The 25,373-nt window shown below is 53.4% G+C and overlaps 1 protein-coding gene across 5 annotated transcripts; it reads right to left on the bottom strand.

Annotated features, from left to right (window-relative positions):
• Positions 1-306: 306 nt before the first annotated feature.
• TJAP1 (tight junction associated protein 1) lies at positions 307-24,581 on the bottom strand. 5 transcript variants are annotated; one of them, XM_032649644.1, is made up of 11 exons: positions 24,494-24,581; positions 23,888-23,979; positions 14,655-14,784; positions 7,816-7,913; positions 7,026-7,151; positions 5,372-5,400; positions 4,469-4,630; positions 4,194-4,260; positions 3,044-3,151; positions 2,859-2,942; positions 307-2,092 (listed from the first exon to the last, which is right to left on the bottom strand). In XM_032649644.1, the coding sequence occupies exons 5-11, from the start codon at positions 7,122-7,124 to the stop codon at positions 992-994; spliced, it is 1,650 nt and encodes a 549-aa protein (XP_032505535.1). In that variant the 5' UTR covers positions 7,125-7,151; positions 7,816-7,913; positions 14,655-14,784; positions 23,888-23,979; positions 24,494-24,581; the 3' UTR covers positions 307-991. The 5 variants fall into 5 exon arrangements, with proteins under 5 accessions (XP_032505535.1, XP_032505537.1, XP_032505536.1 ...); XM_032649646.1 differs by having other exon boundaries at positions 7,026-7,148; positions 24,494-24,565; XM_032649645.1 differs by lacking the exon at positions 14,655-14,784 and having other exon boundaries at positions 7,026-7,148; positions 24,494-24,568.
• Between the last annotated feature and the right edge of the window lie 792 nt (positions 24,582-25,373).

The following is a 25,373-nucleotide window of genomic DNA, read 5'->3' as shown; positions in this document are numbered from 1 at the left end:
AGGTCTCTGACTTACAGGACCTGGGGTTCTGGGGTGACACCTTACACAGGCCCTGTAAGGATCGTAACTGAGGTAAAGAGCCCCCCCGAGCTGGGCTGGACCCTACCTCAAGGAGAGACTCAGGGGCCCTGCCAGGGTTACTTGAGGTACACCCTCTCCCACCACGTGATGCTCTGTGCCCAGGGAAGCCCCAGGCAGAACAGTGGTAGGGGTCAGTCAGCAGCAAAAAGACTAGGACGTGATTAGGACTGGGAATACTCAAGAATGGGGAGAATAAGGGCAGAAGGAAGGTCATTAATAGACAAATTAGGCCGTACCAGTAAAATAGTTTTATTTAATTTTAAAATAGTTATTGATGTGAAAATTTCCCAAAGCTGGGAGTTAACAGTCTAGAGCCAAGGTTGGGAGTGGGACCAGGATTCACCTAGAACCCAGCTTGAGGACCCTGAATCCCACCCTCTACTCCCTTCCAGAGGGAGGAAGGAAACAGCTGAGGGGAGCCCTGAGTCAGTCCTCTCCCTCATCCCCCCGAGGGCCTGCTGTGCCAGGCCCTTGAAGGCAACAGCTCGCGCAGAGGATTTGGGGGGAGAGGGAAACAGGTGAAAACTGAAATTAGAGGTTAATAATCCCAGTGACCCTCCTCCCCCCACCTCCCTGCCAGATAAAAATAGAAAACTGGTGGATATGAAAGAAGGATGGAGGATAAACACTGATAAACCCCCTCAGCTCCCCAGAACAGACAAATTTGGGCCGACTGGTCATGAGCCCCAGCTGCATGTTACCTTTGGAGAATAAATATTCCAGGGAGGGAAAAACCATGAGGCAAGCTGGTACCAGTTACAGCCAGTGCAGCGAAAGGCCTGGTGTAGCCTGACCCTATCTGCACAGGGAGCAGAGGCCAAGGGCTTGGGCTAGGTGGGGACCCTGAGCTGCGAGGGCTGGGGCACCTTTGCAGACCCCGTGCAGCAGTGGCAGGAAGGCAAGCAGGGCCCTAGTTGAGCAGGTTGCCCTGCTCCTGGGCCTGGGTCAGGCTGTCCTTGCGGTGCAGGTGGTGCACCCCCATCCTCTTGGGGCTGCGCTGGGGGCGGCTGGAGCTGGGGAGTGCCCAGGCCCTGCCCTCAGTGTGAAGAGTGCCAGGCCCCTCCTCTGTGCCACCATCACTGGGCAGCAGGCTCTGGCGCTCTTCCTCGGGGCTGATGGGCAGGTTCAGCTGTTCCTCTTCCTCCTCCCTGGGAAAGCCAGGGTCAGCTTCTGTTGGCAGCAAAAGCCCACTTTCACCGGGTGGGGAAGAAGGTGCCTGCACCTCCTCATCTCCGCCAGCGGGACCAAAAGCAAAGTGGCGCTGCAGTTCAGGGAGCGCGTCACGTCCAAAGGCTGTGCGCTGGGCCACAGCGGCTGGGGGCGGAGTGCGGTCCACAAATGCCCGCTGCCAGCTGGCCAGCAGGTCCTCCTCGGAGCTGGCGGAGCTGGCTGGGGCACTGAGCCCCGGGGGGGCGGGGCTGGGCTGGTGCTGCGGGGAGGCCTGGGCCGAGGCAGGGCTGCTGGGCACTGGGCTGGGGCGGGCTCGCTCACTGCCCTCCTCCACCAGGCTCAGGGAGATGGCCTGGCGGGTGGCGTAAGTGCAGTTGGGCAGGGGGCTGTTGCGGGGAATCCGCACCTTATCCTCAGAGAATTCTATCACCTTGCGGCCAGGATACAGCGGGTGGGGTGGAGACGGGGTGGGGTAGGGACTCAGCTTCTCAAAGGCCGGCAGGGACATCTCCTCCTCTGGGGAGCCACCCACGGTGCCCAGAGAGCAGCACTCCCCGTTGGGTTGGGGGACGGGGCTTCCCGGAGCTGGGCAGCTGGCTGGGTCACCTGGGTCACTCCCACTCATATCCACATGCACAAAGACATCCTCAGCCAGGGGGTGCCCGGCGCTGCCTGACTGGGCCGAATTGAGCAGAAGAGACTCCGGCTTCTCCAACACGCGGGCAATGACCGAGGTGGGCACCACAGCCCCTGGGGCCAGGCTGGGGGCAGGCCCCGGGCTGGTAGCCTCCTGACCAGTGTGCAGATGTTTCCGAACCATGTCCTGTAGCTCACAGGGCAGCTGGGGTAAAGGAGCGAGAGAAGGGAAGAGAGACGTGAATGAGCCCAGCCTAAGACAGCTTGCTTCAGGGCAAATATGACGGCTGCCACATATAAGGCCCCCCCCGTGTGCTGGGCACTTTGCTATCACCTGTTCCGCAGCACACAAAGGTATGTCCTCATTTCGCAGATAAATTGAGGCTCGGTAGTGGTAAAAAAAGTTGAAGCTTTTGATTAACACAGCCAGGATCTGAACCCAGAACTGGTGCTAAGGCCCACATGCTCTCAAACGTCTAACTTCTCCATCTCAGTGGTAGATTCTGCCCAAACCAGACACAAGCTTGAGAATCAGTATTGACCAGAAGCCTTAGAAATACCTCCACTCCTTCTGTAGGCCCCATCAACCTTGAGCCTGAGCGCTGGGGTCTAGGGTTTGCCCCTTGGAGCAAGGGCCCCTCTCAATTATTCTTATGGCCCATACCTCTGGCAACCCCCTCCTTCCTGCATGGCATCCAGAAATTGAGATCCTCTCTCCCTGTCTCTGTTCCAGAAATACCAACAGGGCCAGTCCCCACTCTGCCCCTAGTGACGGGCCCTTGACAGCATGCAGGACACCAACCAGCGGCCGAGCTGACTGGCTTCAGAGGACACAGGGAGGCGAGGAGAAGGCAAAGCAGAAAGCAGGGAGCTGAAGGTATGAGGACAGGACAGAGAGAGTTGTAGAAACTGGAGTTGGAGGCATCCTAACAAGGGCAGACGGGCATTGGCAGGGAGAGTGCCCCACTCACATCAGCGAACTTGTGGTTACGGAAGTGAGACTTGTTGCACTTCAGGAGCTGCACAGCCAGGTTGCAGTCCAGCCGGTACCGCTCCTGCGGACACAGACGCAGTTCAGAGCCCGGCACAGCCCAGGGGAGCAGGGCAAGGCCAGGACATGGCAGCACAGGCAGGGAGGCTCCCGAGGTGACCGTACATTGAGCTCCTCCAGCTTGTTGATGGTGTTCCTGGCGTCCAGCAGCTTGTTGGTCAGCTCCACGATCTCCCAGTCCAGTGTCTTCCTGTCCATCTCAGCCTTCTTGATCTGAGGCACAAGACTCACAGTGAACCCGGCCCACACCCCAGCCAGCCCTTTCTCCCCTCCCCTCCCCCTCTTCCCAGCCCAGAGACACAGGAAGCCACAGGTGCTAGGGCAGCCAAGGCACACAGAGACAGACGATGGACAGACAGAAGGAGACCAGACACCTCTCCTGTAGTCCAGGCTGGCTGTGGGGAGGGGGCTCTCTGAGCATGACTGACAGCTGCCCAGGCCGGGACAGAGCAGTCTAAGAGCTGCCCGGCCCTGGAGGGCACTCAAGGGGCTCTACACACCAGGCGAGGCAGCTGGTACCTGAGAGGCAAGAACTGTGCAAACCCAGGGGCTGAAGCCGATGCTGCCTGTGGCTGTTTCCAGGATCAGGTTGGGAAGCGGGAGGAGGTGGGGAGTGGGGCTGCGTGGCGGCTGGGGGTGCCTGTGAGATTATCTAGTTGAGCAGGGAGGGAGCTGCAGGCTCAGAAGCAGTCTTCTGATCTTCAGCTCATGGACTGGGTCCACAGGCCCCCTTTCCCCAAATGGCCGGGGCTTGCTGCCCACGGCAGCCAAGAAGCTGTGAGCATTCAGTGGTGACATCAATCAGTAACTCTGCCCAAGCCAAGAACAGGCTCCCCAGCTGTCCCCCAGGAGGGAGGCACTGACTGCTGAACAGGCCTCACATGAGGAAGAGGAAAGGAGTGGGCAGAGGGCAATGGCCGGGCCCCAGCAATCCCAGATCTCAGCTGAGGAGGAGGCGAGGGCCAGGGAGAAAACACACAAACTCAGACGCAACTGCAAAAATCCAGCTGTGGCTAAGAGAGGCCTGAGAGGAGAAGGTGGCAGCAACGGTGGCAGCGTGAGGGAAGACGAGGAGAGAAGAGAAACAGTGTGAGCATTAAGACAGTCCTGACTCTCACAGTACACTGCGGGCCCCTCCCCACCACGGCCCACCCCCTCCCCGAGCCCAGGGCAGGATGGCAGTCCCCTGGCAAGTCCCAGCCCCTGCTATCCTGTGAGCACAGCGCCAGCCAAGCTGCCCTCCTGGACAGATTACCAGCGTATGCAGCTTGTCCTCTAGCTCCTGGTTGGTCCTCTGGGAAGCTGTGTAGCTGTGCTGCAGCCTGTAGAGGGACACAAGGCAGACCCCTGGATCAAGATCCTGTTCTTCAGACCCTGCTCAGCCCCTCCTTCATAAGGGATCTTGGGCAAGCGCCCCTCCCAGAACTTCAGTTTTCGCATCAGAATCAGATGATCTCTGAAGCCTCTCCGGGCTCCCTCCTATGAACAGGGAGATGCATGCATGTGTGTCCCGGCCCCTCGTTCCCACACCTGCGGAACTTGTCCTTAAATTTGTCCAGCTCCTCACGGCTCTGGCCCAGCTCCAGCTCCAGGCAGTCCTGCCCAATCTCCAGCTCGCGCTCCAGGGCCTCAGTGCGCCTGGTGGCCGAGGCCAGGCGCCGGCGAAGCTCCTCATTCTCCTGTTGCAAAAGCCTGGTAGGGTGAGGGGTCAAGGGCAGAGGGGCATCAGAGAGAGAAGGGCCACCCTAGAATTCCAGGATGGATTCAGGAAGGAAGGAGTAGGGGTGACGTGAGAACAGGTAGCTGTGGGCAGGGGACTCCTTGAGATTCAGCCTGAGTCTGGGGCAGCGTATCCCCTAGGCCTGCTGGCCCTGAGATCACAGCTTGGCTGGGAGGGGGAGAGGGGATGGGAGAGGACAGTCTGCCCCCCTCACTGCAGAAGAACGAGAAGACAGAATTGCAGGGGCTACAGTTCCCAGTCTGTCTCTGGTTACAGCCCAAGCCAGCTGGCCAGCAAGCCGCCAGCTCCAGTTTCCCCACTGCACAATCAGGCTGCTCCATTATTCATCTTTTAGAAACCCAGCCCAGTGCTGCCCTCCTCTGCAGAGGCCTCATGTAGTTGATAGAAAGGGCTGCGGGGAGGCAGCTGGCACAGGAGGGCCAGGAGCTGGGGAAGGGAGCTTTGGCAAGCGCAGGCCTCTCAGAGCCATCCACCTCCTTGATGCCAGGTCCTCTTGGAGCCCATGGAACAAACCTCTTTTTCCAGAAGGAATATCCCAAACTTCAAGCCTCCTCCCAGAGTCCCTAAAACACCCCACCCCAACCTTTACCTCTACCTAATCCAAGGAAAAGCCCAAATGAAACAACAGCCTCGCTTGCAGCTAAGAGGGGCAGAGTTGAGGCAGGGCAGGCTCTCGGGCAGCAGATACTCACTTCATCCTCTCCGTGTCAGTCAGGGGCTCCTGGGCACAAAAGAACAGAAGCTTGAGGCTCAGCTCTGGACCACTGGCCTCCTGCTTGTTCCCCACCCCCTCCAAATAGCCCTGGAAACGGCCATGTCTGAAGCCCAGAGACTCACAGCAGAAGTGGGCTGCGGGGCCCCACAGATAGAGGCAATCCAGTAACACCTGGACCAGCCTACTCTCTCCCATTGCCAACCAGATTCCAACCCTCACCCTTACCCATACTAGCTCCAACCCCTCTTAATACTAGAGCCAACTGCAAATGAGCTCTGGTACCCATGCTACCTCTCCCAGGCCTAAAGAGAGCCTCTCAGCTGTTCACTGGGCTCCTAGTGGGCCCTGCAGGCACAGCCAAGACTTTCCAGAGAAGTGATGAAGCCAGGCGAGCTAGAGTAGGGTTCTGAGCTCTGCCAAAGCCCTTCTGGCCCCCAGGGCAGAATCAGGCCCTCACAGAGGCTCGGGAAGCACAAGCACGTGCGGGAAGGAGAGCCTCTGGGCTAAACCTGACTGAGACAAGTAAAGCGTCTTCTGCTTTCACCCTCCTGCCGCATCCTCCTCAAGCCTCCACGTTGGTCACGAGCCAGAGCTCCGCCAAGCGCAAAGCAGAGCAGACCCGTACTATGACAGGAGGGAAACGTCAAGCAGCATCTGATTGGCCTGACTGCCTCGGGATGCCAATCACAGGCAGGACAACGAGGTGGGTGGCCCAGACCATGGACTTGGGAGCCACTGACACCTGGATTGATCCTGTTGTACCATACACTGGTTATGTTAATCTTGCTGAACCCTAGTGGCCTCATCTACAAAACCAGGGGAATGCCCAGTGGGTGGCACCTAGCACAATATCTGGCCTTTTAATTTAATGTTTCCTGAACTGAAAATGGGCAAGTCATGGGTGGCATTTCTGCCGTGAATGTGACCAGAGTGGGCCATGGTATGCCTGATGCTCAGCACGTGCTGGCCATCTCTCAAGTTCTTTAAATGTGTTTCACGCACTGCAACGGGATAGAGACACAGACGCAAGATGAATAAACTGCAGCCCTCGTTTCCTCCTGCAGCAAGCTGAACGAGGGAGGAAAACCGACCTGGAGAATGCTTTGCAGTTGCCTGAAGAAGCCCTCCTAAGAATCTAATGCAGTTCCGAGCAGGGAGCATGTATTTGATAAGTGTCAGCCAGAAAAAGGAAAGCTGGAGGAGGGCCTGACTTTCAGGGCCAGCAAAGAACAGCTAGTCTTGGGGAAGTCGCTGGAGCACTGCTTCCTAATGGCCCCCAGAGGGGCTGCAAGTTGAATGGCTCTGCTCCACCAGTGGAGGACCAGAGTCCTGGCCTCCGGGCAGTTTAGCACCCCTCTATCGGGTGGGCTGCCTCTTGCACGAAAAACAATACTGCATGGGATCACTTCTGCTGAGCTACATGTCCTGGACACATGGACGTGTGTCACAGCTGTCCCCTATGAGTCTACATGGCTGCCACCAGCACTGCTGCAACTGAGAGCCCAAGTGTGTACCAGGAATGCCACACCCTCACCCCAACTGGTGGGACCAGATGTGCCCTCAGGACAGCCAGAACCCCGCCTCAGGGGCCTGCATCTGCCAGCCAGGGCAGGGGCACCACTCTTGCTGACCTCCTGCTCGAGCTGGGAGCCAGGAACTTCCAGCCGCAGCTCCCGATGCTCAGGTGGTGCCTTCCGGTAGGGTTTCTTAGCAGGGGCTGCACTGGTCATTCTGGGAGGTGAGAGCTCCTCAACCTGCTGAGGGGAACAAGGAAGGAGGCTCAGAGATGTGGCAAGAGGCCTCTGAACTGAGAAAAAAAGAGGACATGTAGGAGCCACCAGGCAGGCAGACAGGCCTGGGCTGCTGCTGGGGTCATTCGAAGGGCTGGACTCTGGTGTGTCAGTGCCCATGGGTCAGGGGCGTGCTGGATGGGGGCCTGGGTCCAGGGGGAACAGATGAGAGGAAGCCAGGGTCCAGGGACTGGGTGCAGGGAGTATGGATTGGGCCCGAGGAGCAGCCCACCCCTTGCCCCTGTGGTCTCGGAAAGCAGCCTCAGAGAAAAGGCTGCTCTCCAAGCACCAGTTTCCTCAACTCTAAACTGGGTTGAGAATGTCACCAATTTCATAGGGTTGTTTTAACGATTATGTAAAGCACTAACAACAGTAGCTGGCACTCAGGAACTGTTCGATAAATGTTAGCTTTAAAAAAAATCGTAACCAGAAAGTAAGGGTTTGAGATGCGTTCCCAACCTGAGCTCCTCCAGGGGGTCACCAAGCTTAAGGGCCTTCAAGGTCAAGCCTCTCTGGCCTCCACCACTCTTTTCACCAGCCCCCACCAAGAGGGGCTGCCTGCTGCCGCCTCACCTGCCAGCCTCCCCAGGAGGGAACCCAGTGGGGGGTGCAGGCCTCACCAGGAACATACCGTCCGTCTGTCGGCAGCTCTCTCTGTTCCGCTGTCCGGGAGTCAGCCCTCGGCTCTCCGCATCCCACAGCCCCGCCACTTCCTCTAGCCAATAGCTCCTGAAACCAGAGAAGGGAAGAAAGTGGAAACCAGGTGTCAGCCGCCTGTCTGTCAGTACCCGCCAGGGAGAGCTGGACAACAGTGGAAGCACTGGGCTCCCCGTGAAAGCTCTGTCCAGGCCCAGATGAGACACATGTGTGTCTGTGTGTGTGTTCATGGTCTTGGCTTATCACATGCCTGATTCCGGGATAGGTCTGGTCCTGTCTTGTCCCTATCCTACCTCACATCTGTCCTGTTCATCTCCCGGGCCTCTCAGAGTCTAGAAACAGCTAAGAGATTCGGGAGACAAGGGTTGCAAAAGAGAACACCAGGAAAAAGCTTAATAGAGGCTCAAGAAGACGCTGGGGAAAAAAGCTCCTGGCAATGTTTCCAGAAGGAGCCCAAACACTTAGTTCTGTGAACAATGGTGGCGAACAGACTGTGTGATGAGGGGTAGGTCCAGGAGAAAAGCAGAAAAAGGAGAATTTTAGAGCAATGATGGTTCTCAACCAGGGTGATTTTGGTCTCCCCCGACCCCTGATGTCTGGCAAACATCTGAAGACATTTTTGGTTGTCACACCAGGAGTGGGTGGTACTGGCATCTAGTGGGTAGAGGCCAGGGGTGCTCCTAAACATCCTATAAGGCACAATACAGCCTCCCAAGACAAAGAATTATCAGCACAAAATGTCGATGGTGCCTAGGCTGCAAAACCCTGTGTAGAAAGCCCCAGTCTGGGGAGCTGAGACGCCTGGCTTCTGGGCTCAGTGCTGCGTCTGACACACAGTGTGGCCCTGGGTAAGCCCTTTCCTCACTGGATAAATCTATCATCTGCACAGAGGTGGCTGGACTGAGTGACCTCTGAGGTCCCCTCCAGGTTCTTGGGGTTCTGACCTCTCCCCCACCTGTAACGAGCTGGGCTGCAGCATGGTGGCAGCAGCCACCACAGGGACCAATGGAGGCAGTAACCTCAGGTGGCCTTCTGGGCATAAACAATCTCGAGGCCGCCATCCACCTCACCAGAGCTGGGGCTGAGGGAAGCCTTGCGGGCTAAAGCGTGTGTTCCTGCTGCTGGGACATGCCCTGGCCACGACTCCTGTCACATTCCAACAGGGCCTGAGGCAGGAAGCACGGTGAGGGGGCGGGGAGGGCGGGAAGCAGGAGTGGCCTCCCTCCTCTGTCTGGGCAGCCTGGCCTCTGGTGTGGGGTTCTGGGGCTTGGCAGCAGGCACGAGCCGCCACCCCAGCCCTTTGATAGTGAGGCAGAGCGGGTCCCCACAGGGCACTTGCAGCAGGCCGAGTCGGGCTGACTCCACGCGCAGGAATCCGGGCAGGCCTGAAGGGACAGCACATTCCTGAGGTGTAGTCACCCCTACAGGTTCCCCAGGGCTACCCTTCCGGTGGGACCCTGGGTGGGAGCTCCTCCGGCCCAGGGGAAAGGCCCCAAAAGTCCCAAGCCAGCCTGAGCACCTGGGTTCTGATCATCAGGGGGTCTCAGCGTGGGGGTGTATATGAGTTACAAAAGAGGAAAGAGCCAGAGCTGCAGGAGTAAGAGATACAGGTAGCCAAGAGCTCCCGGGAAATCCAGAGCTGGCTTCTGCCTTCTCCCCTTCTCTGCGGAGAAGCCAGGTCCCTCCTCCCTTCCCCACCTGCTCCCCACTCAGCTCAGTAGCCCTTTCTCCTTGCAGGCCCCTTTATATATACCCCCTCTATTCTCAGCCTCTTCTCTTCCCTATTCCTGCCAATGCCCACACTGTCCTCTAGGTACTGGGACACCTGTGTGGGCGGTGGGTGGACCGCTGACAGGCAGGGAGGACTCTGACAGGCCCAGGTAACTGGTCATTCTACCTGTGAGGAGAGAGAGTGGTCTCACTCCATACCCTGCTGGCCCAGCTCTAGCCATCACATGTCCTACAAGCTCATCCTGCCTCATCTTGACCTCACGGCCCCACAGCACATATTCCCAGGGCTTTCATGGCAAGATAATCTGGCTTGCTGAGGGGACAGACAGTGTGGATGTGGCTGGCAGTGAGATGGATCGTAAGTGCAGGCTCGGACTATGGGATGAATGGTAGTGGTGATGGGAGGTTCTCTCTCCCAGCCAGAGAAAACTCTTTTCGTATGTGCCAGAGTCACAGGGAGGGAAACGACTCCCAACTGGGGAAGCAGAAGACAATGCCCACTAGCGAGACAGTCAACCAGGGAGCCTGCAGTGACCCCAACACAAGTCCATGAGGAAAAGTCCGTGCCGCCCCCTGCCCCATGTCCATAAATTCCAGTGCTTGTTGGGGCCCTGGCTCCAACTCCTGAGATCTGCTAAGCACCCCAGATCCAGCCCACAGGGGACCACAATTCCAGCACTGAACGGGGACTCGATGTGCCTGGCAGGCTGCTGTCCCTGACTGGAAGCAATGCAGGGAAGGTCAGACCCAGGAGTGAGAGCAATGCCAGGTGCACTGCAGAACAAAGTAAGAAGCAGCTGAACAGCAGGTCCACAAGCTGGGAGAAGAGGAAAGATGAGCTGGAAGGCAGCAGAGTGGTCCCTCCAGGAAGACCCAGCTACTAGATGCAGCCTCCACTGGCCAGATCTCCTTCACCTCAAGATTCCCAGGTTGCTTTGGAGTGCTGCAGCCCAAGGAGGACTCCCAATCCCATGTCAAGAAGAAGAGGCCCCCAGGGAAAGCTGAACAACTCAGAATGTGCCATGGGCCACAAGGAGCAAACAAGGCCTTTTGGGTCTTCTTGGCCTCTGGATGCTGAGCTGACTCCAGGGCACCTCCGAGAAAAGAGTCTTCTAGAAGTTCTAGAAATTGACAGGGAAGAATCCCACTCCCATCCCTCACCACAAACTACCTGAGCTTCAAGGAATTGGACGCAGATGACTCAGGATGTGGGGTACCAGATCACATGCTGGGTTTGTACTACAAGAACAGCTGTGCTCTGGGAGAAAGGCTGAAGCCTAAGTTAAAACCCCTGGCTGACCCAGTCTGGTCTGCAGCTCCTCGGGCTGGACCTGCAGGCACGGCTGAGGAAGACACCCAGAGCAGCAGTAAACCCTCCCATCTCGTGGAGGTGAGGTGAGAAAGGAAAGCAGCTCTCCTCACTGCGCCCACCCCACCTAACTCCTCCTCCTCCTTCCTCTCCTGCATAGTATTCATTCTTCAGTTACTCAGAATCAGTTCAGAGGACAGACTCAACCCCCTATCTGCTGGGGCGCAGGGCAGGCGTGGGGGGGTGTTGATAGCTTCGTAATTGTCATGTTGCAATCTGCCAGTCAGCTCAGGCCGCCTGTTACCGCCTGCCCTGCATGAAATACCTTCTCTCTGATTACAGCCCACGGGCACGATTAGCTACCTCCAGAGAACAAAGTCTACTTTCATTAGAAATGGGACTCGGCACGCACAGGGAACCTGCACTGTGAACCCACTGAACAGCTGAGCAGAGCATGTATCAGAGACAGATACAAGGAGCAATGTGTGCCAGGAGCTGGCTGAGCAGTGTCCTTTAATCAAAGGACAAAACATCTGCCAAGCATCTCTCTCAAACCAGGAGATGGGACTCCTACCCACTCCCCTTTGTGGATACGGAGAGTGTGGGTATGTGACCTGGGGCCTCCATCGAGGTCAGGGACGCTGCTGGAGGCGAAGCAGGATAAGGAGAAACCGCTTCAGAATTCAGATTATCTCCAAACCACTATCCTCTCTCCCATTCCCTGCAAACACCCACAGAGGCAACAGCAAAAGGTTCAATTCCAAGAGCCAAGGATGCCCTGTTACTTCCCTCTGCCATCCTTTCTGTGCGTCTGCCCAAGGGCAAAGTCATCAGTGCAGGAGAGGAAGGGAGGTCCCAGCATCCAGCTTTCTCTCTGCTCAGGGCTCAGAGGCTACCCCCTCAACACTGGCCCAGCAGAGGGAGACAGGATTGAATCCAAAATAGGTCTGGCTCTTTGGCTTTTCAAACTCTGCCCTCCCCCACTGGAGGTCTCCTCCAGCTCCCAAGCTCTGCACTACCCTGTCCACCGGCCCAGTTCAGCTGCCTGCCCAGAGACACCGCCCGCTTCCCCAGCTCCCCACATCACCCACACTCTCTTCAAGAAATTAGGGTCCCAACAGTTCCTCTGGGCTCAGACCATTTCTGAACTTACTAATGTCTCTCTGCTCCCAGCCGTCACTGAATCAAGCAAGTGAAGGACCTCAAGGGGCCAATGAACCCAACCTTCTGATTCAGGGAAGGCACACACCTCACCACAAAAACCATTAAAGCCCTTCTTTTGTAATTCACCCAAAGAAAGTCAAATGGACGTTAGCAATCACTGCTGCTTTTAAAATGAAAGGAAAACGGCCCCTTTTCTGAATACTCCAGCTGTGCTGTACGGTACCTTAACCCAGCAGGATATAAATAAATAATAAAAACAAATATGGGCCCTTCCTGAAGCCCCTAATCAACCGCTAAATAGGAACATCTGATCACAGGGACTAGCGCCTCCCCTGCGGAAATCGTCCTCAGCTGTGAGCCCTGATGTAGTCTCTGAACACTACAGGCCTGGAGGAAGCTGCACCTCTCAGGGCAGGACATACTCCTGCCGTACATATCTAGCTGCTTTTCAAGCCTCTGAAATCCAGGCTCTGCCTCCAGCTGAGGCCCAAGAAACACAAACCACCACCCTACAAGGGCCAGCCCTATAACCAGCAGGGGGCCCTGAGATTGCCCACAAGGACCCCCCCCCCCCACCAACCGCTCCCAGTCAGTATGGCTCCTCTCCACCTCGACTGTCAGTGAACAGCCGCACAGTGAGCCGATCCGACCAAAGCAGGCTGGGTTCAGCCTTCCCCACGCCAGGCCCCCAGTTTCCGGCACAGCTGTTCCTGAGATACCTAAGCAAAGCCCTCAGCGATGCTGGGCGCGTGGCAGGCAAGCAGCCAGCAGAGCACAGGTGGAGCCCAGGCAGGCTCTGCTCTGGGCTGATGACAAGGCTGGAAGATGCCAGTCTGTGCCCAGACCAGCCCTGCTGCCCCTCCCCCAGGCAGGCCTGTCACCCCTCGGGGCAAGTTCAACCTCACCCTCTTGGGGCGCGCTGCCTGCGGCCCTGACCTGGCCCCCTGCCCGCTCTAAGCAGAACAGACTGACAGGTTTTTAAAAGCCAGAATGGGTGGGAATTATTGTGCCCCAAAGTCATCCTGAGGCCTCAGAACTAGTGCTGGTGACCTGTGAGAGCTCACCTGGATCCCCACCTGAGCAAATACCTCAAGTCTATCCACCTGGCCTCTCATTCAAGCAAACACTTGACAGGAACAAAGGGGCTGAAGACTACTGATGATGATGATCCAAGCAAACCAACCCCCACCCAAAGGGAGGGCCAAAGAATCCCCAGGATCATAACCAGCACTTGACCTTAGTCCCCATGCCCTCTCCTAAGGAAGCGCAAAGTGAGGGTGGCCCTGAATCAGCCCTCCACTCCACGCCCCTTCTGCTCTTCTGGTCACAGCCAAGCCACAAACCCCTCCAGCTTGCTACCTCCCTACTCAGGGTCCCTACACATCCGCGCAGCACCTACCCCCTCTCTCATTTACACACTTACACCTCATGGTCGCCGGCAGCTCCCTGCCATCTCCCTCCTGGCTCAAGGGAAACAGAATCCACGTAGAGGACCTCCAGGTCTCAAGTTCCCCCATCCAGCCCACCCCACCCTGCACTGCCTCCAGAGGCTGGAGACAGTGTCTGTCTACAGAGTTACCCATGCAGAACACCAGGGAGCCCCGAGCAATCGGCCTTCCTGCTACCTCTGGACCCCCCCTTCTCCTTTCCAAGCCTGGAGGGAGATGGGAGCTTGTCGGGGGCTTCTCCATGGCAAGCTGAGGCCAAGGCCTCTCCTAGGCCCACTGTGGAGTCCAAAGCCAGGTCCTTCCCCCTCTGGCTGAGCCGCCCTTCCCAGCTCTTTATGGTTAAAGTCCCCATGAAGCTCCAGACGTGGAAGGCGGTGGGGGGACTAACTCCACCCACTCCACCTCCCAGAGCCACAGTCACCAATGGGAGCTACATCTCTGGTTCTGGGCTCCAGCTTTCAGTTTAAGTAGTTTCACTCTTCTGCCCAGGCAATTTCCCACAGCCAGGCCAAGGTTTTTCTCAACTTCCCCACTCCCAAGAAGAACCTGCAATTGATCCTAAATTCAATTCGTACTCTGGGATGAGAATAATGGCTACAGCATCTTCCCCTCTTTTTTTTTTTGGCTCCGCCGCAGGCCTTGTAGGATCTTAGTCCCCGGACCAGGGACTAAACCCAGGCCACGGCAGGGAAAGCGCCGAGTCCTAACCACTGGACCACCAGGGAATCCCCACCATCTTCCCCTGTTGATAAAGGGAGGAAACTATCCGGTCTAGCAGAAAATTCCCTTCCTACTCTCGTTCCATCTGTCTCTGAGGCGTGAAACCAACAGTATGGTAACTGAGGGATGTTCTCAAACTCCACGGTGCTAAAAGCAGATTAAACAGAAATGCTAACCATTCTGTTTTAAGGGAGAACTAATAGCCATGGTACTAACTAAAGGGAGAAGGAGGGGCAAAGTCCAGCAGCAGATGGGCAGGTACCCATGCACAGCCCCACCCACAGCAAGGAGACTGGGAAAATGGAGGGAACCCAGTAGTAAGGACAAGCGAGCAGAGGAGATGGCATGATGTAAGCAAAGGGGAGAAGGCACAGGCCAGGGGGAGAGAGGAGAAGAGAGGCATGGCTGGCGGCACCCTCAGCTGGCCCAGGTCAGACTCACAGGGTTAGTGTCTTCTCCCCAACCAGCCAGCTCTCCTGGTTAGCACGGTTAGCGACAGACTCATGGCAGACGCCCTCCAGGCACTCCATACAAACAGACAGCTTGGTTTGTGAGCAGCCCAACTCCGGAGCTGCAAAGAGAGAGCAGAAGGATTGCCAAGCTGCAGGATGCCTGAGGGTACACACTGCACTCTCCTGACAGGGACACTCCCCCAGACTTACCACCAGACCCTCAGGGGCTTTCTCCACTCTAGAAAGCATGCCTCGTGAAAGTATAGCAGTGAGCCCAGCTCACGACCCCAGGGATGGTCAACAGAAAGAGAGGACTGCTGTTTTGGAACGGGGCACTGCTACCAGGGGGAAGCTCCCCTGTCTCACCTATTCCCGGAACATTGCTGCCAGGCTGCACCAGAGCCCTGAAAGCTGCTTGTAAGAACAAAGCCACCCACAGCTGCAGCTGCCACCTAGCCCAGGCCTGTGCCAGCAGAGTTCACCCCACCACCTCCCACGGGCTCCAAGGAAAGGGGTTGGGAGAGAACTGGCCCAGGGACCGGAGGCTACAACAAGAGCTGCATGGAAAGCCCAGTACAATGGGGCAGTGTGCACCCCAGCCAGCTGGGCCAGTCAAAGGAACGGGTGACACACTGCCACCTTTCAGTTTCTGAAAGGGCCAGGGAATGATGCTTCCCAGTGAGCTGGCGCCAGAGGAACCCACAGAGCAAGGATAAGGGCTATGCTACAGCCAGGCTCCCCAGACCCTGAGAGGGACTACCTCACCCCCTCAGAATGAGCAATGCCCAGAAAGGCTAGCGTTCCCACACAGCTAGCCCAAGGAACACTCTTTCCTGAAAGCCTCCAGAACCACCTAGGGGAAGCGACACACCCCGGCTTTGAGATCTCAAGGCAAATGTGCCACAGCAGTGGAGTCCCAGAGACCCCCACCCAAGATGTGACCCCTGGGTCAGCAGGACTGGAAAGCCCTTCTGTCTGAAAGGCCTGCAGATGACAAGATGACTCGGGGAAGGAAGGGGAGAACAGAGACCACCCTGGCCCCACATATGGGCCTGGCCTTCTCCCAAGCCCAGGCCAACAATAAACACAGGCAGGAGAAGCTTCCGACAGGCTTCCCAACTGCCTCCTCACTGGGCTCCCCGCATCGCTCTGACAGCCCCAGAGGTCAAAAGGCCATGAAGGGTGAGATAACCATCTAGCAGAGAAGATGACAACTCTTCCTGTGGGCTCTGACCTCTTCACTGGACTGGCAAGGAAGCATGGCCACGGGCAGGCTACCTTCCAAATCCTCACCACACACACACACAAATAAATAAAAACACCAGCTGGGTCTGGTTTGCTTTTGAAAGGTAAAGCAGCAAGTGACCTGGCTAATCCAAGGTTTCAGGAACTAGAGGAGACTCTCTCTACACTAAAACAGGGGTTGAGAAATTAGGTAATTCTACTCCCTTCCCAGCCAAAGATGAAAGAGGAGTGAAGGAGAGAAACACGTGAGGCGAGAGTGTTGATGCCCGCATCACACTTGCACCCATCCTGGTTCCCACTCAAGGGCACTCCTGCCAAAAAATTTCATCCCAGAATAAAAGACAATCCCTCAGAGATAAGCACGGTGCCCGCTGTGGCAAGAGCCTCTAGGAAAGCTGGTCCATCCTCCCAAGGAGCCAGCCCCCAGGAACGCACCAGGCTGGGCAGGAGGCTGCAACCAGGCTCCTCAAAGGCTCCAACAGAGAGGGACTCACTCCCACCCTCACCCCCCGGGGATTAATTGTTAGGAGGGCAGATCAAGCTGAAGAACAGTAAGTATTACTATCGAGTTTTGTTTATTTTACAGGCGATACACGATGGGGAATGTCTGGAAGTACACAAAAATGATTAGAAAGATACATGATAGACGGTTAACAGTAGTTCCCTATCTTTGGGAAAAGGCTTAGACAGGAGCAGTGGGGGAAGAAAGGAAAGGTCTTTTTACTTTACTTTTAATTTTGTATACTTTTCTGTATGGTTGGTATTTTAAATGAGGACATACATTATGTTTATGATGAAAACATACAGCTCCTCAACAAACGGACAAAATCCCTCCATCTGTACTGTGCTTTACCATTCTGGAAGTGCTGTCCCTTCCATTATATTTCCTTTGATCCTTATAGCCTAGTGAGGCCCACGGAACAAGTGGAGTTCTCCCATTTTGAAGCGACAGAGAGGACAAGTGACTTGCCCAAGGCCACAGACACACTGGGACAGAACCCTCCATATCCAATTCCAGTGCAAAGCCTGGAAAGCTGTCTTCTCCAGGGAGCCACAGGAAAGCGACTACAATTCTGCCCTAATTAAAGACCCTCAAAGACTTCTGAGATTGAATTCCCCACTTGGCTTTCCTGGGAAGGTGCAAAGAGGCCACTGCTCAGTACGCAAGGCGATAAGCACAGAGTTCTATCTCTCTGGTTGGCTGAGTGGAAGCACAGGGCTCTCGGGTCTACGCTGACTTCCCAAAAAGCAGTCCCTACCCTCAGGGAGATCCCTGCCACAGTTTACTGTGAGAGCACAGAAGCTCTTCACAAATAGGGGGCCATGTCCTTTATAGATTCCAAATGTCACCTAGTAGACAGTTGGCACTTACGAGATAGACCAAACAAAGTTCTCACTCTTCTACTCATGGACTCAGTCCCTCTGAAGCCTAAAAGCACACAGCACAATCCAGTCCAGCTGGCTCACCCAATCTCCTCTCAAATCTGCTTAACATACAATGCAGCTTATTACTCCTGCCAAGATGCCATCAGGAAGATATGCCACATTGCAGTGTGCACCCCACACCGAGGGATGAGGGGTAGAGTCCGGGGAAAACTCCTTCAATCCACTTCTGCCTGCTGGTTTCATCCTTTTAGTTCATCTAGGCACTAACAAGGCTGTAGTAAGTCCTGGTTGTGAGCATGGAGCCCACCAAGACAGGACCAGTGACACAACAGAAAAGCAAGCAGGTTACAGTGGGCACTAAAAGGAGCTTAATGAATAACAAAGAGGATGTCAGCAACCAAAGACCTTTTAGAAGATGCTAATTAAGCAAGGAAATACACCTGTGTGTACTTCGATTCCTCTTTTAACTCCTTCCTGCTGGCTTAGGGATGTGTGATTAGAACATAAGGCTGAAAAGGGAGACAGCTGAAGCCAAGCACCTGGAAGATCATTTAACCACATTAACTCAACCCTGGAAAATAATTAGTAATGCAATTGTTAATACTATCACCGTTTGTTAATGCAGGATCTTCCTTCCTGAGGGTTCAAAAAGCTTTGCCAGATAGATCTTATCTGCTTTAGTCTAAGGAAGGACTGGGTTGGGTCACACAGGAACCAGAGTTGCTCAGCACCTACTATGTACAGTCTAACTAAACGCTCAGCCTTCAATAAATGACCTTGCCCCTAAGAAGCTTCAAAGAAAGAAGATCTTGCCCCGAGATGGGGAGAGACAGGTTAACTGCCCCCCCGCCCATCATAGTGTGATGAGTGCTCTGAGGGCAAAGAGGAGAGGCACCTGGCTGGGGCAGGGGTTTAAGGACCAGACAAAAAGGTTGCCCTCCCGAGAACCCAGACAAATCTTCCTCTGATTGTAAACTCACACTGGAGCACCACCCGGCATTATACAATTAGGAGGTCTAGACTTCTGGAAACAAATTCCTTTGGTGTTTGTTCAGAACTGGTGCCCGAAGAACTACTCCCATCAACGATACCAAAAACAAAAAGGCAAAGAATGGACAGCGACCCTCAGCTTCCAACCCCATTTCTGGGGAGCACCTGAGTTAAGCCTGTTCTGTGGCACAAGAAGATCATCGAAGCTGTAAGAAAACTGGGACAAGAAGTCTGGCTTCCTCAATGCCTAGATGTGTTCCATCAGCTTCACCCAACATTTTTCAGTCTACAAAACACCGGGGAACATGGATCATCAAACATGCCATCCAGTCATCCCCAGCCTTAACTATTGGATTGACCAAAAAGTTCGTTCGGGTTTTTCTGTACCATCTTACAAATCCACCACCTACCCACCCCCACCTGTACCCACCAAGGTCATCATCAATCTCGCATGCATGTCACAGTCCATCAAAGGAGTTGTTTCAACATAACAGATGGGGAGAAGGATCAACAATCTTATTTTGCACACTGATGCTGTACCCAATCTCACCTTTTTTCTTGCTTCATCACAAAAAAGGAGACTCTCTCAATTTTACTCCCATCTCAGAAATGTTCCTGGCTACCTGGCAAAAATCAAAAGGCTTAGTCTACCTTGAATAAAAACAAAGCCTTTTCTTATCCACTGAGTTTTCCAAAGTGGGATTCATTCATTTAACAAATATTTACTGAGTATCCTTCATATGCCAGGCACCTTGCTACAGGCTGTGTACTCATTATCTCTAATGCTCAATACTCTTGCAAAAAAGGTAATGTCACCGTCACTTTATAGGGGACAAGACCAGTGATCCTACTGGTTAAGCAACTTGCCCAAAGTCGCACAGCTGGTAAGGGGCAGAGTCGGGATTAAAACCCAGCTCCAAAATCAGACTCCATCTACCACATTGCTCACCCCACTTCCAACTCCCCTCACCCACACCCTCCCAGTCTCCCCTATCTCCCCACCCCCACCCCATGATCAGGGAGGGTGCCTCCTCTACAGGGTCAGCTCAGTGAAAGAGATAAGACAGGTAAACAGAGAACTCACCACACAACATGGTAAGTGCCAGGACAGAGGTTCAAAGTGCTGTGGGGACCAAGAGGAAGAAAGGAAAGCAGGGAAGTCTTCTCATTGGAGGAGACAGAGAAGCTGGGTCTCAGGGGATGAGCAGAGCTTCAGAGACAGAGGTGAGCATTATGGAGAGTGAAGTGCACAAGCAAGAAGAAAAAAGTAAGCGGATGTCTAGAAAAGGTTCAGGAGCAGTAGGAAACTCAGGAGCAAGGAAATACAGGACAAATGAAGCAGAGTGGCAGCAACTCAGGCCAGAGGGTTGAATTTGGGCCAGAGTGCTTTTTGCATACCACGTTAAAGAGTGTGGACTTTATCCCAAACAAGGGAGAAACCATGGCCTTTCTAAGGGAAGAGACATTGGTTTTTTGTTGTGTTTTTTTTTTTTGCAGTATGCGGGCCTCTCACTGTTGTGGCCTCTCCCGTTGCAGAGCACAGGCTCCGGACGTGCAGGCTCAGTGGCCATGGCTCACGGGCCCAGCCGCTCCGCGGCATGTGGGCTCTTCCCGGACCAGGACACGAACCTGTGTTCCCTGCATTGGCAGGCGGACTCTCAACCACTGCGCCACCAGGGAAGCCGCAGAGACATTGGGTTTTTTTCTAGGAAAATAATTTTTAGAGCAGTAGGGTAGAGTAGGGAGAGACTGCCCACATTTCATTCACCTGTATGCACCACAGCATTATAAAGCACCTCTTATGTGCCCTGCACTATCCTAAATGCTAGAATACAATAGTAAGACAGTATCTGTTCTCAAGGCACTTAGAGTCTTGTGAGAGTCAGACAAGTAAACAGGCAATTACAATGCAGCCTAAGTGCCAAAATAGAAGTAAGCACAGAAGGACAGTAAAGGGCAGTGGGATCCCAAAGGAAGTGACATTTAAACTGAGACCACAAGAGCAATAAGGAAGGTAAAGGGAGTCTGGAATGTCTGCATTCCAGACAGCACGACCAGCTTGTGCAAAGGCCCAGAAGCTACAGAGAATGAGATAAATTTAGAGAGCTGTTAAGAGGCTGAATCCAGGTGAAGAAATGAAGACCCAGTTTACCCACAGGTCCTCGGCACTCAAAATATGGTGGTGAGAAGGAGGTGAAGGGATTCGATTCAAAGATAATACATGAATATGGGGTGTTATGAGAAGAAACTGATTTAGACAACAACAACAAGAAAATGCTAAAGGGGGAGAATCGGCTCAAAATCTATCAGCCTTCACCCTGAAGTTCAATCATTTGCTAAAATGTGACCTGAATCTAGAAAGTCTGAGGACTTCTACCAGAACACAAAGGTGTACTCTACGGAGATAACACGTTTCAGCATGCTGACCGAAGCACGAGTCAAGATAAAGCACATTATCCTGAGATACATGGCTCCTCTATTGATGGAGAAGGGGAGCAGACTCACAGATGCTAACTCTCAAAATCACACATGCCACAACAGACTGAAAAGTTCATCACAGGGCTGCATCAGAATTCCCAGGGCAAACCCTAGGTCCTGAGCCCCCGACACCAGGCGCATGCCTACCCTGATGGCAGAATGGAGAGTCATTTACTGAAGAAAAAGATGGACACCGAGGGTGTGTTAAATAGACAGGACATGACTCAGAAGGAGGGGAAGAGTAAGTCATAAATACAGGGCAAAGGAAAGCCAGTCAATCAACCCTTGGGTACACCTCTGCCCCAAGGCTGCACACGGGTCTCCTGCCTGTTAAAAGGAAAGAGACCTGGGCTCGGCAACAGGGCCTTCCTCAACAACATAAGCTTCAGCAGAAGCACATTTACTTTCCATTTTCCTCTCACGTTAGAGGGAGGGAGCTGTCTAAAGCTGCCACATTTTTCCCCCTGTGTAGTTTGCTACTTTTTATTTTTAAAAGAAAGGTGCATCCAGACCGTCTATGAGTTTAACACTATGGCTGCTTCAACTGCTCATGTCAGTAACCATAGTCAGATTGAGCCTTATATTTACATCTACATTAACTAACACCCACACCCACACCTTTAATGCATGCTAAGAATGGATCCCAATGTAACTCTGTCTGCTCACCCAACCCAGCCCAAGTTGAATCACCAAGTTGAATCACAAAGAGAGAGTCCAGATTTGGCTAACATGGCACAGGGCGCTCCCTCACCAATCCCTGCATCAGTTATTATCTCTGAGAGGAAGGAGAGAGCTGAGATGAAGAGCTCAGCTCCTAAAACATTTTTTAAACAAACAAAAAATATTTTACTACAATATGGGTATACATCTAACTATCATTACAAGCAAACGAGATACACATTGCCAGTAGGCATATTTAAAAGTTAATTTCGGGCTTCCCTGGTGGCTCAGTGGTTGAGAGTCCTCCTGCCGATGCAGGGGACACGGGTTCGTGCCCCGGTCTGGGAAGATCCCACATGCCGCGGAGCGGCTGGGCCTGCGCATCCGGAGCCTGTGCTCCGCAAGGGGAGAGGCCACGACAGTGAGAGGCCCACGTACAGCAAAAAAAAAAAAAAAAAAAAAAGTTAATTTCATACCAAATGCAAAAAAAAAGGCTCAACTGCTGAAGCCAGATTGCCTGGGTTCAAATCCCAGCTCTAACACTTACTATCTAGGTGACATTGAGCAAATTACTTAACCACTCTGCACCTCTATCTACTCATCTGTAAGATGGGGATACTAACAGTATTAAATTACTTAATACAGGTAAGGCACTTACAATAGTGCCAAGCACAAAGAATGTGCTCAATAAGCACTATTATTATTAATCACTCAACTGCAAATTAGATAATTTTGCAGCCTCACAGCTTCAAACAGGAAGTCACTGGCATTTAAACATCACTTTAAATAGCTTAACAAGGATATTCTCACTACACACAAAATCTATACTATCCAAAAGCTGTGCCTCTTCTCCTTAACATCAGGATAGCAGCTCAAACCAGTACAGGTCCTCCACAGAGAGACACCAAGTTCAATCATGAAGCAGAAATTAGTGCTGAGGTCTGGCTAGTATAACAACAACAAAAACATATTGCGTGCCAGGCACTGTTCTAAATACATTAATATACTGACTTATTTGACCCTCACACAACCCTATGAGATAGGTAATCTTACCATCCCCATTTGATTGATAAGAAAGCTGAGGCATAGTGAGCTGTGCAATTTCTAAAGGTCACAGAGCTACATATGGCAAAGTGCAGATTTGAATAGGCAATCTGGCTCCAGAGTCAGTGCTCTTAACTTCTATGTGCGCTCACCACAGTCCTTGCTGATCGCAACTTCTTAGGGACATCCACAAATTGTTCGCAGAAAGAGAAGTTTCTCAACCTTCTAGAAATGACGTCACAGCTAAATAACACTAGTTCTTCAGATACTTGAAGGTACTGAAGCTAGTCTAGTGACAGTGATTCGGATTGGTCTGCCTGGAGTAAGCCTTTTGCAGGCAGGGATGGGGTGGGAGTGGGGAGCAGGAGATGGTTAGTGCGGAGTCCTAGAGCAAACCAGACTTGCCAGTCCAATCATGGAGCAGATGCTGGCCCTGAAACAGGCTCCAGTAAGAAGCATGCTCCCAACTCTGGCTTGGTGCATAACCACAGGGCATCAAAGGAAGTGAGGACCATACTCACAGCACTCTGTAGCTCCAGACCCCTTCTCTTTTCTCCAACCCCAAGTCCACTATCTCTCAAGCCATGCTTAGTTTTGCTAATGAAACTGATTTTTTTTTAATGTGGTTTGATGGGAAGAATATAAAGGAAGAGAAGAAAACTACCAGAAGAGAAAGGGGCAAGTTTTACAATCCTTTCCTTCCATCACCACACTGGTCCAGGTTGTAAAGCAGCTCTCCAAAATCAGGTGTCTCACGGACAGAATGATGTGAAAAATGTTCGCAGAGCTTTACCCCAGTCAGCTTGACCTCTTACCATAAACTGACCTGGGTTTCTCCTCCCTAATCCCAACCTGCCTCCCGCCCTCCTCTGACCCCACCTACCCACCAAATCCACACCCCCAAAAGAACACTAACAAGCCCTTCTTACCAAAAGAAACGATCAAAAGAGACAGACATGCTGCAAGAGTGAATTCAGGAACTGGTGACAGCAGGTACCTAAATGGTTAGTGAACACCAGAAATTTGTTTTCTTATGACTCCCCACCATCTGACACCCACAAATCTCCACTTCCGGCAGGATACCAAACTGAAGATGTGACGGGGAGATCAAAGAAAATACAGTGAGCATGAATGCACTGCTTGTGACAGGGATGTGTTCAAATACTTTCAGCCTGATCTCTACGCTCTTGCCCACGTTCGCCTGCACAGGTGAAGGCATACACGGCTCAATTCTACACCCAACTCTCAAAAATCAGCGTGAGATCTAAGGAGAACATTAACTTAGGAACCACAGGCAAAGGGCAGCCTCTATAGAAGACTGCCCTTCTCAGATTAAATAATTTTCAGCATCACTCGTAGCCCATGCATCCTGCTCCGCTCCCAGGGAGCATGCCAGCCTGTCACCGGAGGCCACCTTACCCGCTCTGGGGTTGAGCTGGGGCAAGTCGCTACCTCTTCTTCTTTCCAAGTATTGTGATTTCTTCCAGTCCCTGGGGCCCCTGAGTCTTCAGCTGAAATTGGGGCAGATGCTGCTATAAGAACTGTGAAAAGGCTGATCTAAGTCTAGAAGATGGTCATTGGATTGGCTTTAGTTCCCTCTTTACCAAACCTGCCCAACATCCTTCAGGTCTCTCTTTCCCGCTTCCCTACTCTCCTCCTCCACGGAAAAGACCCCTTTCCTCTCCCACCGGCCTCGTACGGTCGGGCCTCCGCCCCACACTCCAGGCTTTTTACTCTCCGCTAAGAAGTTCCGCTCCAGTTCGTGACTCTGCTTTTCCGGGGCTGCGTACCTACTTCTGGTTGCCCCGCCTCGGATCCCCTGCCCCAGGGCTACCACTGGAATCTAGGCCCCCTCCCCTCCATTCCTATCGCCTTTTTTTCTCTCCGCCTCCAACCTTCCACCACTCCATTTTCTCTTCTTAACCCCGGTGCTAGTCCTTCCTCCGCCCCAACTCCATGTTGGTGTCCCCATGATCCCCTACAAGTCTAAACTCCCGGCCCGACTACTCCAATCCCACAACAAACTTTCTGCCGCTGCCCACTCCCTTCAGACCGCCATCTTGCCGCAGGGCAGGCCGGGTAGTGGTCACGGCCGCGGGAATCCCCACGCACTAGGCGCCGTGCGTCATCGGGGGCGTGGTCATGGGGGCGTGGCTTCCAACTGGGGAATAGTGGGGCGCCAGACAAGGTGGAACGACGGGGAGCTCGTAAGAGCAGGCTTTGGTGGCCTGGCAGCAGAAGGAGGAAGGAGGTGTCAGGAGTAGGGCGATAGCGAGAAAAGTGGGGAAAGATTCTGGTATTCAAAACACAAAACCAAAAAAGACTGGGGGCAAACAGCACAAAAATATAGTGAGGGAGTTGCAGCACTGGTTCCCCATCACCCAAAGGATAAAAGGCAGTTTCTTAACTTGCCACATGGAAATCTCTAAGACCCAGCTTCTTCGCCCCTTCATCAGCCTCATTTTCCACCTCTCCCGGGGAATTCATGTTCCCCATTGTCCTGTTTTCAGGCCATTAGGCCTGAAAACGTCCAAGCCCTCTCCTCCCCTTGCATTATGAATTCCTACTCCTCCTTCAGCCCTCAGCTCAAATTATCACCTCCTCCAGGAAGCCTTTCCCAATATCCTAGATTGGATTTGGTGCTCCTTTTGCTGGGTATCTCTAGCCACTTGCACATAACTTCATTGTAGCTACCTGTGCTGTAATTATTTATTTACATGTTGTGTCTCTCACTAAACTGCTGCTCCTTCAGGGCAAAAACTACATCTGATTACATCTTCATATTCCCTAGCAGGTGCCTGGCACACAATAAATACTTAAGAAATAAATAGCATAGCATTCTGCCACTCACTAAGAATACTCCTGCCTCAGGGCTTTTAGGTTTGCTCTTCCCTGTGCCTGGGAT

The sequence above is a fragment of the Phocoena sinus genome, chromosome 11, assembly GCF_008692025.1.
Source record: "Phocoena sinus isolate mPhoSin1 chromosome 11, mPhoSin1.pri, whole genome shotgun sequence".
Classification (NCBI taxonomy): Eukaryota; Metazoa; Chordata; class Mammalia; order Artiodactyla; family Phocoenidae; genus Phocoena; species Phocoena sinus.
The sequence above is the reverse complement of the archived record's forward strand: the minus strand, read 5'-3'. Positions and strand labels throughout refer to the sequence as shown.